Raw genomic sequence first — 15,965 nt, 5'->3', positions numbered from 1 at the left:
TTTGTTTAAATTGCATTACCTGACCTCTAGTGTTACTAGGGTCCGAGACAAGTTTCCTCTAGTCATCCATGTCCTCCTCTGTCTCACTTCCCTACTTAACTTTATCTTCCCATTCCTCTAAAATTTTCTGAATACCTTCATCAGTGCCCTCGTGATATGCCTCGAAAGCCTCGCTGATAAGCCTTTCCACCGATTTCATTTATGGGAACCTGAGCCCATCTTCCACGGCCACATCTTTTTGCAGGTTGAGCCATCGAGGAGATGACCCAAACCTATTTAGAGTAGAAATTGTCTAAAAAATAATAATTCAACATGGTAAGACAGTGCTCCCATCCCTGGGTTGAATTACCACTAACAAACTCCCCACTGTGCTCCTCCTTTTTCCCTTTGGTATCGATTCCAGGGCCTTCGTGGTCATAGGTCCATTCCCCAACAGGGGCCAACCTACTGCCACTAGCAATGATACGTCGTCACCACCCCCACCTCCTCACAGCCAAAGATATGTTCTCCTCCCCTCGACAATTCCAAGTTAGTGAACTCGGCCGCTTTCCAGCATTAAGCCAATCATGGTTTGCAGACCCCTTCCCCTCTGCCCAAGACGCAAGTGTATATCCTTTGGTATTCTCTTGCCTGACTTCCCCCCCCGTGTTGGGTGTGGAGGTTGATTATCTTCCTTATTTAGAGGTATCACCGCATTGGACCCAAGTTCGTAATGTGGTGGCAACAATGCTTGTAATATTTGTGCTACAGGGGACGTCCAGGGGGGGAAACAATGATATTTAGGATCCCCCTAGTGGGGGATCGGCGGAAACGCCCCCGAAGCTAAAAATAGATGTAAAATTTCCTTGTAAAATGTTGTAATTTCGTAGTCAATCTAGGTCGTGCATTAGGGAGAGATCTGACGGTAGAAGTTATGTTTAATTTATGGTTTTTTTCCCCTAGAAGGAAACCACTCGCTATATATGAGGGAATTTTATTGTGTCTATGGATATCTATATTATGAGAAAGAAAGAGAGAGGAGATTGAGCGAGAGAGAAGAGGGAATTACAAAGGATCTACTGTAGGTTGTATCTCTTTAGTTTGTTGGATAATATAAAAGGAAGGACTAGCTGTTTCTTCGTGGACGTAGCCCAAATTGGGTGAACCACGTATATCTGTGTCTCTCTTGTTTTATGTGTTTCTATTTCTGCAATATATTTTATGTGTTCCATTGCTCTGTAATATATAATTTTCTAATAACCAATATCAGAGCCGAAGGTCTATTTGGTTGATAAACTCACAAGAGAGAAGGGTTCCTAGTTCGAGTGGGAGCAATGGGAGAAGATGTTAGGTTTAGGGTTGAAGATTTAATAGCTAAAACTACGAGTTGTGGAGGATGTAGATGGAAGATTATTTGTACCAACCATTGAGCAGAAAGGCAAAGAAATGGATGAGTATGACAGACACATAATGGGATATTCTTGACAGAAAGGCACTTGGAACAATAGGGTTGTGCCTAGCGGCATCGATAGCATTTAATATTTCATAGGAAATGACAATAGCGGGTTTAATGAAGGCTTTGGCCAAACTATATGAAAATCCCTCGACCTAAAATAAGGTATTTCTTATGAAGCGTTTATTTAATAAGAAGATGTCAGAAGGTGGATCTACTGCTGATCATTTCAATGAATTTAATTCAGTTACTAGTTAGTTAAGTTCTGTGGGGATAACGTTTGATGATGAAGTTAGGGATTTGTTATTTCTATGGTCATTTCCAGAAAGTTGGAATCGCCTAGTTATGGCCATTAGTAACTTTGTCTCTGGACCTAGTACTGTTGACACCTAATCATAGGAGGATGCTAGGGTTGTGTTGGGTACTTCACTAGTAGACAATAGGTACTTCACTATTATGACTTCACAAAAGTGAGCTCAATCTGAGTCTCACTCAATAAATATAATCAGCAAGATTGTACTTAGATTCCCCAAGTCTCTGGAGTACACAAACTCTCCTTACTGAAACTCAACCTCTACTGGTCATAGTAGTATGAGCCCAATCTGAGACTCATACATGATAGGCCTTTGCAGAGGAGTTCGCTTGAACCCCTCAAGCCTTATCTGAAGTACAGAAACTCTCTGACTCTCTCTGGCTCTGTTTGGCTCGATGTCGCCTTTAGGTCAGCTTGACTTCTTCTCTCTATTCTCTGCTCTTAGCTTTCTTAACTCACTTTTCTCACTGCTTTCTTTTTCTCTGTCAGTTCGTGGCTTTAAAGCTAATCTACTTTCTGACTGTTCATTTCCGCTTCTTGAATTTCTGGTTTCCCTGCCTCTGTCCATTTGAATTCCACTGTTCTACATCATCATCACTGTGTAATTCCTCATAAGGAGGTGGCAACCTATTTCATAATGAACTGAGTGTCAGTTCTCTTGGAAATGTTTGAACAGACGTTATTTTCCTTTTGCTCCCAGATTTCCCATGAAACACGAATCTTAGGCAACTCATCGTCCATGCCGGACTTCAAACTTTATACAATTTGACCTTTTTACCCTTGCAGAGAAATTGCAAGAGCATATCTACATGCTGAATATGTGCGGCCCAGGTGCAACTGTAGATGAGGATGTCATCAAAGAAAACAAGGACAAATTTTCTCAGATATGGTTTGAGCAGGTGGTTCATAAGGCTCTGAAAAGTGGATGGGGAATTACAAAGACCGAATGGCATGACCAAGAATTCATAATGGCCTTAATGAGTTCGGAAAGAAGTCTTTGGAATGTCTACTTCTTTCATGCGAATTTGGCGGTAGCCTGAGCGAAGGTAGATCCTAGTAAAGAATTGAGCCCAATTTAGTTCATCCAGCAAATGATCGACAACCGGGATGGGAAATTTATCTTTTATTGTCAACTTATTAAGGGCCCTAAAGTCTGGACACATACGCCATTCCCCATCTTTCTTGAGCACCATGACCATCAGCGATGAATAAGGACTAATGTTGCGACAAATGATGCCTTCTTCCAAGAGTTCCTTGATTATTTTTTCTATTTCATTCTTTTGGGCGAACAAATATCTATATGGGTGTACATTTGGTGGTTGGGCCCCTAGGACCAAAGTAATGCTATGATCATGTTCCCCTCTCGATGGTGGAAACTCCTAAGGCTTTTCAAAGATTGGCAGACGGTTGTTTAAGATCTGTTGCATCTCAGGATCAATATGAAGAGAATTGGGTTCGAAGGCCTGGATGGCATTAAATTGAGCTATAACTCCATGGTGGCCCTTTTTAAACAAATTTTCCATCTGATGTGAGCTGATGATAGAGGGAGCTCCCGCCTGGATTCCGCGGAGGGTATGTGTGTGGTTTTTCTACTTAAAGCTCATATATAACTCCTGGAAATCCATTGTGATTGGGCCAAGTGTGCGAAGCCATTCAACACCAAGTACAATGTCGCACCGTCCCATGTGTATGGAAAACATGTGGGTCTTTAACTGATAATCCCCAATTTGAAGTTTGACATCTTCATAGCAGCCTTCACATTTCATTGTTCCCCCGTCAGCAATTTGGACCTGGAAGTTAGAAACTGCTCGGACAAAACAATGCACTACTTCCACGACTCTTTGATGGATAAAATTATGTGTACTTCCACTATCAATCAAGACTACTACCGAGCAATGCTTAATAAAGCCTCTGATTTTGAGAGTTTGAGGCGAAGAAATCTCCGCCAAAGCATGCAGCTAGATAACTGGTTCTTCAGGTACATTGTCCTGCTGGTTGTCCTCTTCTTCCTCCTTTGGTTTCTCAAGTGGCGGTGCTTCCTTCGATGAACTGTGATCAGTAGCATCAATTTGAAAGAATTTGGGCTCCTTGAATTTATGCTTGGGCGAGTATTTCTCATCACAGTCATAACATAATCCTTGCTTTCTTCTTTCTGCCATTTTTGCTGGTGACACCTTTTGAACCTTGAGTGTTTGGGTAGTGCTTTGAGCCTGTGGGGGCCGACCCTTGGCAATGAAATTTGGGCGATTGGATTGGGCCACTAATGCACATTCGATTTCACGAGCTATCTTGCAAGCATGCAACCATGAGCTAGGGTGGTGCATTCGGACGTGGGCTTGTATGGCTTCTTTGAGACCACTGACAAAACATTCCACGTAGAACTCATCGTGTAGATCTCCATTACAGAAATCTACAGCATCAAAGGCTGCAATATATTCATTCACTGCTCCTATCTGTCGGAGCTTAGTGAGATGACACAAAAAGTCGGATTCACCGTCAAAGCGATCCATAAGAGCTTTTTTGAATGTCTCCCAAGTCAAGGGCCTTCCATAGCAACGTTGATGCCATTGCCACCATTGCCATCTTTCATTGTCCAAGTACATGATACCCACACTAAGCTGAGTCGCATTATCCAGGATGTAATTCAGTGTGAAATATTTGTGCTATCCATGCGGTCGGGTGAGAGCCATCAAATTTATACATGTCTAGCTTGGGTGGTTGTGGATGGGATTGTTGGTGGGTGCCAAAGAGTTGAACAGCCTAGCTACACTCACCCTCACTGTTTTCATTGCCAATATATGCCTCCTCGCATGCCTCCACCTTGCCCTTAGAGAGTGTTGCATTTAATTTCTACAGCTACAACACGACCTCTTTCAAGGTTGATTCAAGGTTGTCCATCCTCTCATTCACCATAGATTGATCTCTAGTTTGTACCATGCACCGAGCCGATGTACTTGAAATTTCGGACCACCCGAATTTTTTGGCACTAACAATTGAATGGTACCACCTTGCTCAGCTCGTCATCCTGATTCTTATGGGATAAGTCACCAATAAGCGCCCCATTTTTTTTACTCCTTGCTTAGGAATACTGCAGTAGCCGAATCCCAGAAATTTCAATTCTATCAAAAGTCCTGTGAAAATCACGCCCAGGTATAGGAACCCACACACTGCTTAGATATGGATGGCGGATTTGATGGATCTGAGAGATCTGAATGGCTGATCTGATAGATCTGAAAGGCAGAATTGATTGTTGTTGTGGATTTGATGGATCTAATAGATCTGAATGCCTGTTCTGATAGATCTGAATGGCAGAACTGATTGCTGCTGCTGTGACAAAACCCCACTTGCGAGATCTGATCTGGCAAAGCTGATGCATGATCCAGAGATAGATAAGTGAACTATGGTCTCCAGGAGCGTCAGGTGTTACAGATCGCAGTATACCTAAGGGTCTGACAGTAACACTCGGCCCAATTTTTCAGGGCACTAACCAAGGAGGATTAACCATACCCTTAGCCGTACAACCCGACTACCTTATCGTACGTGCGAGTAATCTCTCCGAGTACTGTTCACGGTGTATTGTACCAACAAGACAGTCGATGGTTTATCTATGGCGCAGTTTCAAGGGAGCTAGGGGGGTTCCAATATACCCAGAGGGTACTTGGAAGACAGTCCGTGCGCGGTTCTGTCTAATGCGCTAGTACTCGAAGGGGTACCCATAAGGGTTACAAGGGAGTCCCACAAGTGTGACCACTTCTTGTATTTCCTGCGTGCATGGCTCCCCAAATCCACAGGTTTATGTGCTCAACGATAGATCCCGTGGTTTAAAGATGTCGGAACACATCTCTAGCCAAAAAAAAAAATATTGCTAAAAATTCGAGATCCCACTGGCCCTGGAAAGCGCTCCGATACCACTTGTTATGCTATTGACCTACAAGACGATACCAGAATAAAAAATATGCGAAGAAATATACCCAGAACATAGAACAATGAGAAATAACAACAAGTATTTTATTATTCAAAAAGCAATGTTCACTTGCCCCTTTGAGGGGGCAACCTCCAATAGAGCAGAGCTCAATGCAAAATAAGACATGATGCTCCTCGAGGGCAGTCTCTATCCTTTATATAGGATTCATACATGCAATACCATGGGGCAATACCATGGTTCTTATTAACACCATCTATCTAATACCATGGCCCATTTGCAACTAACTGTGGTCCCTTCATTAAATGCGGGTTAACCACTTACAATTATTATTATGGGCTTTATTAACTCTTTACTTAACTATAAATATGACACGATCCTATTACATAAATAAGGGGCTTTGGGTGGGCCCCTAACATTATACTAGACGTCTACTCTGATCATTATGTTTATCTCAAAAGAAAAAACCCATCAAAATTATCTCTGGATGCATAAACTTGTTTCATACATCCCCCCATACTGCTTCAGGTCAGACTGCAGCCTGCACTACACGTGTTGTTTCTGAAAGGTCCAGTAGTGTAGGGATTTTTTAGTTGGCACAACTACTTTGAACCTGGGTCAGGAACCCCAAAGCCAACATACTCCTTGTTCCTACCGAAGTCAACTGTCATAACCAGGATCCTTCGATTCGGAGACTAATTCCTACTCATGAGAATGTTGAAGATCTTGGCAACCAACCAGAACACAGTTGGTACGTTGTCATGGTTGAATGACACGCTCTTCGCCCCCCAACAATTCTGCCTTTTCTTAGACTTTCAAGATGATGCTTCTTTCCTACATTGTTATGCTCTACCACACCATCACTTTGTCATGGTCTTTCTTCAACTACCCTTGATTTTGATTTTCCCCCTTTTTTCTTTGAAAGTTTTTTATTGAACTTATTGGTCGCTTTTTGAGCATTGAGACCATTTGATAGAGGGCTACTACAGTAAATGGAGAACTAGATATTCATGAAAGGCAACGATGTAGAGAGGAATCAAAGTATTGATGTATGATCGCGTAAGTTCTAGAATAAAAAATGCTTGGCTCAAGGGAGACTCTTGTGGGCCAAAATGGATATGTCTCTATGGTGGCCAGTAAAAATTATGGACGAGAGAATTATAAGTCAAAACTACATTTTTAAGGATCCAATTAAAGGTCAAGCTCTAGCTTGCTTTTATGGGAGCTGTATTTATGCTTGGGTAGACCCATTTGCACTACCTAAGTAAAGTTTTTAGGCTTCCAATCGTTGTGCTTTTGAGAAGGCCTTAGAAGAGGATATGTTGCTTCTAAGTAAGATTATGAAATCTTTCGTGGAGCCAATTGGAAATCCCAATCCAGAAAATTCACAACTTAAAAATTGACTCCATTTTTTATAATTTTATGACTAGAAAACAATCGAACAAAGTCTTTAAGAACAATGCTATGACAGCTCAAAAAATAGGGTTAGTGTTGTTTAATGTAAGCCACCATAATCAACAAATAAAACTATGTAGGGTACATCAAAAGGCACTTGAGAAATGCCATCATGCTACAAGACACACTTGAACTATTCTTATATCAATGAGATCTCATCAAGCTAAAATTAACTGAAACAAAATATCTAATTAATCTTGATTACAGAAGTCTAAACTCAATTAACACAATACTGGGGAGATTCATCTATTTTTAATTTTAACAATATAAATACAAAATTTATAATTTTATGCCCATTTCATAAAACAAGTTAATGAAAAGGATTTGATTATCCCTTTATAATTTAGTTTTATTAATAAACTAAATTATTTTAAATATTATATAGATATATATATTGAAAAAACCATTAATTTATTTAATTATTTTAAATATAATATATATATATATAGAAAAAGAACGGTTAATGATTAAATTCATCAGACAAATTTTAAACGTCAAAATTCTAAATATTTAAAGACATTTTATAAACCACAATGAAATTGTTTCATTGGAATTTGATAAGTAAGTTTGGTTCAACGTTTATAGCTGCGTATTGGGCGTCCTCATAGCGATTCCATCCAACGCAGCGGCGACGACTGAAGGGACAGCTGGGAAGCCAACTCCATGTGTTATGAATTAAATTGTAAGCAGAAACATTTTCTACTTCACTGGGTCGAGTAACCCCAAAGGGTCGAGTAGCATCCCCAAAGAGTTCAGTAGGTGCGAAACAAATGTGATCTCCAACTACTCTGCAATCCCAACAATCTTCTTTCATTCTTACCATCCATTCCTCCCGAAAGGAAGACGGCATCTGTGCAATCTTCACCCATTCCCACGCCACTGGGTGGTCCTCCTCACTCTTAAACTTAAATTCCCACACACTAATCACATTCACGTGCTTGCGCCTCCTTTGTCCACCAGCGTGTCGAAGGGAAACGTTGTTTGAAAAGATGACAAGGAGACGTGAAAGGCAAGTGATCATCTGCCAATGTCGAAGGCCCTTCCTCAATTTCCGAGGGAATGGTGCAAAATGCATGGGAATGGGGTTGGGCGTTAGAGCAGAACCGCTTCCTTCCTCTAAGGGAATGGTGAAACACCCGATACCACCCACTTGTCGCCCCGCATCTTCTTCGAAACAATCTATGTAGAATGTTCCGTTCCAGTAAAGAAGGTCAGCGAATCTTTGCAGCCTTACATTCTGCAAATTAAGGTATCCCGCTATTTTCCATCTTTTTTGGGACGGTTCGTAAATTTCCACCCACTGTTGACTATTTTCACCCACAACAACAGCTGCAACTTTGTATGTAGTGTCATTATCTTTCTCATCCACGACAATGCAATCTGGGTAGGGAGTTCCCTGTGCGTCCGGAATTTCAACGAACGTTCGTGTATAAGGATTGATGAGTCTGCTAGAGCGTTCTACCCTATTTCCAACCAAGATAAGACCTCCCACGGATTCTTTGAAATAAATTTTATTTGAAGCGATACTTAGCCAGTCCCCGTCCTGAAGGAATGAAAGGTCAAGACAGGAGTTAATCCAGGTCTTTGTGTAGAAACAGAAAGCCATACAGGGGTATTCCCTTCTGAAATCGCACACAAGCAGCCGACTCTGATCGCCGTTGTTGAGGGATGCCTCAGCCCACCTGGTTAGGAAGTAGTTTGAACAAAGAAAGTCATTCCATTGCTTGCAAATCATGCGATAACTAAATACGGATTCCACCGGCATACGCGCACATATCTCCACTTGAAAGTCAAATGGCAGTTCCTTCCACCATGAAGCCGCCTTTTCTATTTCCATATTCATAACTCAACCGACCAATACAAATACAAAGTCGAATAACACATAGAGAGTCGAAGAATAGTTAGTCTATGAAATATGACTCCAAGGAAGGAGTATATATATAGCACAACTATGAAGATTGAGTCTCATTGAAACGAAATATGGCACGTCGGTTCCGAGCTTATATTATGAATAAAAAGTATGGTGATTTTATATAGAAAATATGGCACGTCGGTTCCGAGCGAGTTTATATTATGAATAAAAAGTTAAGGCGATTTTATATAGAAAATATAATATTATAGATAAACGAAAATAATTAGGCATTTAAAAAATATAAGGACACAATAATTTTTTGTTATATATATATATATATTATTTGTAAACTCAATGTAAGTATGTACTCATTTTAAGAAAAGGGATTCTTCTAGGAGACACACTCAAAGGAATGAGAATTATTCCTCTCAAATGATTTTCCTAGCTTTTGTAGGCTATTGTCCCCAACCAAGTCCCCAACCCATTTTAAAAGTGCGAGTAAGTCCTTTACCTTTGGGATGAGTTACTAGTATTCTAGTCTCACTTCACTCAACTCATTCTATGTAATTGGCTTCCATGTCACCTTGGCCTTCTCTATATTGGTGCACTCCTTTAGCTTTGGGAGGAGTTAGTGGTATTCTTGTCCAATTCAATAGTGTTTCTATGGATCTAGAGCGAGGTGTAGTGATGTAATATTTAATACAAGGAGACATTTTAAAGTGTTTGAGTTATACTTAAATAATTAAATTTTTAGTAAGATTTTTCCAATAAATAATTAGATAACTTTTATAAGCTAAATATATTATGTGTATTATTTTAATTATTGTTATTATTATTTAAGTGATTATATATAATATAGATAATATTTTTCTTTAGTTAACTTTTTTTTCCTTTTACTTTACAAAATTTTATAATTTTCTCAAATATTCTTTAAATAACATATCATTTTAAAAGTCAGATCATATCTTTTTAATGGAGTGTTTCTCCTCTTACGACTTTAAACATAAGAAACATATATGATTTCCTACAACTCTTAACATAAGAGAGAATATATAAGTTTTCCTACAACTCTCAACCTAAGAAATACAATATATAAGTCTTCTAAATAGGAATGATAGATGAGATCCTCATCTCCAACATGTTTTTCCTAAAATTAAAATTTTTCATCTCAACCTCACAACTATGAGTTGAAAGAGGCTAATGTTACCATACTAGAACTTAAACATTGACCTAGGTGTCCTTGTACAAAATAAACTATAAATAGAAGATCAAAAAACATAACCATTCTACAATCAAGCTGAGGAATCAAAACCTAATCCTACAACCTAGATGAGTGATTTTGGGTCCTTTGACGTTCTCTCTTCCCTTCCCTTAGAGGATTCCCACAATTGGTGTTCAATCTATTCAAAATTGTTGATATTAATTTCAAAGGTTGTGTTATTATTCAACACTTTCTTCGTTCATTTCAAATCAAGAACACTTCTCTTTTATGAAATTATGAGTATGAGTATTGCGCTAATAGTGAATTTTCAAACCCTATATTGACATCAAGGCTATAAACATGTCAAAACTAAATGTTGTTGAAATTCATGGAAATATGATGTAGACCTATCCTCAAGTTTTGATAGCACACGGAGGTTAGTTAGGAGTGTTTCTAGTAAAAAATGGATAAGTTTTCTCTTTTTATTTTCCTATGGTAAAAAATCATTCAACCCTTGGTGTTATAGGTTTTCAGGGATTCATGTTTGTAAGGAGTTTTTCAGAGAAGGGCTTCATGTGCCACACCTTGATCATTTACAAACAAACTTCTTCAATTTGGATGGAGGTTGTAGCGTGACATCTTAGTCCATGAATCATGTCAAACCTATAAACAATCTCATAGTTGTTCACATGGTGTTGATAAGAGAAGCATTGGTTTTGAGACCCTGAACATATAGATCTAAAATACTTATTGTATCCAACCTGTGCGTGTGGTTATTATGAAGTGATAGTAAATTTTAACCCCAGGGATGACTTCTTTAAGTGGTAAATTTATGTTATAAATTCGTATATACCTAGAGTAGCTTACCATCACTAGATTTTGGGGATGAATACCCAATTTTCGGGCAAGCAAATTCAGAAGATTCCTTAAATTTCATAGGGACAAGTTAGGTTTATTTTGAGAGATAACATACTGGAGATAATCATAGCAATTTTTTATATGGGATTACATATGAATGGAATTTGATCCCTTTTACCCGAGCACAGAAACAAATTTATACTAGTTTGGAATATTAAGAATTGTAGGTGGAAGGAATTTGATCATAATTTTGAATGTCATTGAGAATCATTCTCTCCATACTAATACTAAAGCTAATATCTTAAGGTGAAATAATTGCATTGGTCTCTTTTACTAAAAATACAAAGGTTGTGTTAGGTACTTCACCAGTAGAAAACAGGTACTTCACTATTATGAGCTACAACGCAGTCCATAGCACACAAAATAAGGACTACCGACACTATAACCACAACAACAATGAGCATCCCAATGTTGATACTGAACATTGCACTGTTATAAGGGAAAAACATAACTAAACAAACTGCCCACTAGAGGAATTCCCTCAGAAACAACTCAATTAACTCCAATCGTTGTATGCATGGAAAATTTGAAAACATTGTGTGAACTTAAACACAACCACTTCCTATGCCTTCAAGCGAAATCGTCATACATGTCTTCCCTCATACACGGAAAATATAATTTCATCCTCCGGCGCAACGTACAAACCACCAAATAAACTTATGAAAAATCGCTTCAAAACGCTTCATAAGTTATTACTCTTGGCAGTTTTCAATCCAACGTGGAGGCAGAGGGACAGAGTCATACAACCAAGGAAAATGGCACTAAATGTAGGACAATATTTGCGCTAGTAGCTCAGAACGGTTGGAAAGTCCAATCAAATGGATGTAAGAACTACCATCTTGAATGGAGATCTAAAAGAGAATGTTTTTATGTCCCAGCCTAAAGGATTTGTTGTGAAAAGACTTGAACATAAAGTATGCAAACTTGTGAAATCCTTGTATGGCCTCAAATACGCACCTCGATCCTCGTATGAAAAACTAACTCAGAATCTTCTGAAACTCAATTTCAAACATTATAATCTTGATGATGCAACTTTGTTTGTCAAGAAGGTTGGAAAAATAGTTGTATATCTTGTGGTATATGTAGATGATGTTTTGATGACAGGGAACAATGAAAGCTACATTGCATCCATAAAGAAGGAATTGAGGAAAGGTTTTGAAATGACTGATTTGGGCTATGTTCATTACTATCTTGGTATTGAAGTAAATCATCATTTGAAGTCCATATTCCTTTCTCAAAAGAAGTACATTGGAGATCTCTTGAATAGTTTTGGCATGACTGAATGCAATCCTCTAACTACTCTGAAGGAACAAAACTTAAAGCTCACATCCATTGAAGGAAAATAATTTGAGGATGCAACAAAATATAGACAACTTGTAGGAAGTCTTAATTACCTAACTACCACCAGACTCGACATTTCGCTTGTTGTTGGAATCCTCTCCAGGTTTATGCAAAAGCCCTGTGAGGGACATTGGTTTGCTGCAAAAAGAGTTCTAAAGTACTTGAAGGGAACTCAAGACTTTGGAATCAAGTATACACAAGTGGGCGAACTCATCTTGATTGGATACTCTGATTCACACTTCGATGGACACAGAGAAATTTGGGTATCTACTTCAAGTTATGCTATGAGTCTTGGATCAGGAGCTGTCTCCTGGAGATCGCGCAAACAATCAGTTCCAGCAGATTCCACATCAGAGCAAGAATATGTGGTAGCAGTTGAGGAAACAAAAGAAATTGTGTGGCTTAGGAAAATTCTTGAATATTTGTAGGTAAAACAAGTACAATCGACTCCACTCATGATTGAAAATACCTTGGAAATAAAGTTGGCCAAGAACCCAAAGTTCCATGATCGAACGAAGCACGTCAATACTAAATATCATTTGATTCGACATCATGTCGAGGAAAAAACAATCCATTTTCACCATTGTTCCACTAATGAGCAAATTGAAAAAATATTCACCAAAGCGCTTGGAAGAGAAAAGCTTGAAATTTTCATAACGATTCTTGGACTCACCAACATCCCTTCAGATTAAGGGGGCGAATGTTGACACCTAATCATAGGGATTGGGTGAACAACTGTAATTAATGTAAGTAAATAATAGAGAAGATGGAGAGTCATCGGGAGATGAACTGAATAGTCTCTCCCTCTTGTATATAATAATGAACAACCTGAATGAATAATATGATTTGATTTGAGGAGTTACCTCCTAGTCTAAAAATTACTTTAAAGTTTGATGATGTTGTCGGTGCAATCCTTACCCAGGAAATGCAATGGAAAATATTTGGTGAGACATCATGTAATGCTTTGACTGCATAGACTAGGGGAAGAAAAATTGAAAGAGGAAAGAGCCCAAGATATCGCAGTAACTCAAGGAAAGCCACATCCAAGTCTAGATCATGGATAGTGTGCTTGAAATGCAGGAAGAAAGGACACCTGAAGAAAGATTGCAAGTCTTGGAAGGGAAAAGTAGGAGAACCGTAGCAAGAAAAAAATCATGAAGCGAATGTGACCAGTGATGTGTTGCAAGATACTTTGATTCTTTCATTAGAAAATAATATGGATGCATCTGTGGTAGATTTAGGGGCCTCATTCAATGCCACACCTAATAGGAAACATTTTCATGATTATGTTCAAGGATATTTTGGACACGTTTGATTGGGTGATGATAAACCCTATAAAATCATTGGAATGGGTACAATTTTCATAAAATAGCGGAATAGAAATCAATTGCTATTGAAGGAGGTAAGGCATGTTCCATATCTAAAGAAAAAATTGATTTCAACAAGGAAGTTCTGAGGTAAAGGTTGTGTGACTACTTTTATAGATTAAACCTTGAAGGTCACTAAAGGAGCCCTGATAATAGGGAAAGGATAAATGGTTGGTACATTGTATTTATACAATGGTATTTCTAATTATGTTAACACTTTAACCTCTACAGGAGAAGATATGACATTGTGGCATCATAGGCTCGAGCACATGAGTCAGAAGGGGATGAAGATTCGTCACTCATGAAATTTTCTTCCAGGTTTAAAGCATGTCGATTTAAAATTCTGTGAGAATTGTGTTGATGGAAAATAGTAGAGAGTCAGATTCCCCAGAGTTAGGAAGGAGACGAAGAGAAAAAAAATAGGGCTTGTGCATACAGATGTGTGGGGACCTGCTCAGGTATCATCTCTCAGTGGCTCTCATTATTATGTTACTATTATTGATGATGCAACCAGAGAAACCTAGATTTATTGTATTTGAAATAAATCTGATGTATTTGATACTTTCAAGAAATGGAAATCCTTGGTTGAAAATGAGATAGGAAAAAGGTTAAAGTGTCTCAGATCTGATAATGGAGGTGAATATTGTAGCAAAGAGTTTGATAGGTATTGTTCAGAGAATGGAATTCAAAAAGAGAAGATAGTTCCAAGAATGCCACAAGAAAATGGTGTGTCAGAAAGGATGAACAAGAAAATCATGGTGCGCGCAAGGTGCATGAGATTACATGCAGGATTGCCTTTACAATTTTGGGTAGATGTTGTAAATAATGTTTTTTATCTAATAAATAGAGGGCCTTCAAGTTCCTTGGATGGTGGTATTCCAGAGGAGGCATGGACAGGTAAAAAGGTAAACTACTAATTTTTAACAACTTTTGGTTGTGAAGCCTTTGTCCACATTAATAAAGAAAATAGAACAAAGCTTGAGGCAAAATACAAAAACTGTATCTTTATTGGATATGGTGTTAATGATTTTGGTTGTCGCTTTTATGAATATGAAAAGCACAAAATCATTAGAAGCAAAGATGTCATATTCATTGAAAATGTTTTGTATAAGGATCAGCTGCAGGAAAAGAAATAGGAATAAGAAAACATAGAATACACAATGCTTGATGAGATAACATAAAAAGTGAAGGTGCTTGAAAATCATAATGATCAACAGCCATAACAACAACAACAACCACAATAACAACAAGCATCTCAAATGCCTGAAAGTGGTGTTAGAAGATATACTAGGATAAGTAGACCCCTTGATGATCTGGAATTGATCCAAGACAGTTAATTAAGGTATTATAGACTCATGTGCATGGATGTGACTATGTTACTTTATGCAGCGGATTGATAAGATTACGAAATACATAGACACTGATGCAGTTAGAGAAAACATAACAGGAAAACATGTAAACACAACAAGTTTAATAAGGAGTTCACCTAACACTCCTGGGCTACGTCTCCTAATCCAACCTTCAGTGGTGGCCTCTCTAATATGTTTTCAGAGTAGAGTTTTTACAACAGATAGCTCAATATGAGTCTCACTCAACAGATATAATCAGTTAGATTGTACTTGGACTGCCCAAGTCTCTGGAGTACACAGACTCACCTTAATGAAACTCGACCTCTATTGGTCACAGTAGTATGAGCCCAATCTGAGACTCATACATGACAACCTTGTGCAGACGAGTTCTCTTGAACCTCTCAAGCCTTCTCTAGAGTACACAGACTCTCTGACTCTCTCTAGCTCTGTCTGGCTCGATGCTGCCTTTCAGGTCAGCTCGGCTTCTTCTCTCTATTCTCCACTCTTAGATTTCTTAACTCGCTTTTCTCACTGCTTGCTTTTTCTCTTTCAGTTTGTGGCCTTAAAGCCAATCTACTTTTTGACTGTTTGTTTCCGCTTCTCAGCTTTCTAGTTTCCCTACCTCTATCCATTTGAATTCCTTTATTCTACATCATCATCACTGTGTAATGCCTCACAGGGAGGTGGCCACCTATTTCGTAACGAACTGAATGTCAGTTCTCTTGGAAATGTTTGAACGATCATTATTTTCCATTTTCTCCTAGATTGCTCACAAAACACGAATCTTTTCCAACTCATCGTCCATACCAGACTTC

The 15,965-nt window shown here is 38.6% G+C and overlaps 1 protein-coding gene across 1 annotated transcript; it reads right to left on the bottom strand.

The window, feature by feature from the left end:
- Positions 1-7,666: 7,666 nt before the first annotated feature.
- LOC149211354 (F-box/kelch-repeat protein At5g15710-like) lies at positions 7,667-8,959 on the bottom strand. Its single transcript, XM_089388369.1, has one exon. It carries the CDS (start codon positions 8,957-8,959, stop codon positions 7,667-7,669), a length of 1,293 nt encoding a protein of 430 aa, XP_089244495.1.
- Between the last annotated feature and the right edge of the window lie 7,006 nt (positions 8,960-15,965).

This window comes from Pinus tabuliformis, chromosome 1_1, assembly GCF_031772625.1.
Source record: "Pinus tabuliformis cultivar Carrire ecotype Pingquan chromosome 1_1, CPIR1, whole genome shotgun sequence".
Taxonomy (NCBI): domain Eukaryota; kingdom Viridiplantae; phylum Streptophyta; class Pinopsida; order Pinales; family Pinaceae; genus Pinus; species Pinus tabuliformis.
The sequence above is the reverse complement of the archived record's forward strand: the minus strand, read 5'-3'. Positions and strand labels throughout refer to the sequence as shown.

Excerpts from the sequence above, each read along its gene's own strand:
- LOC149211354 (XM_089388369.1), bottom strand. The coding sequence starts at position 8,959 with ATGGAAATAGAAAAGGCGGCTTCATGGTGGAAGGAACTGCCATTTGAC.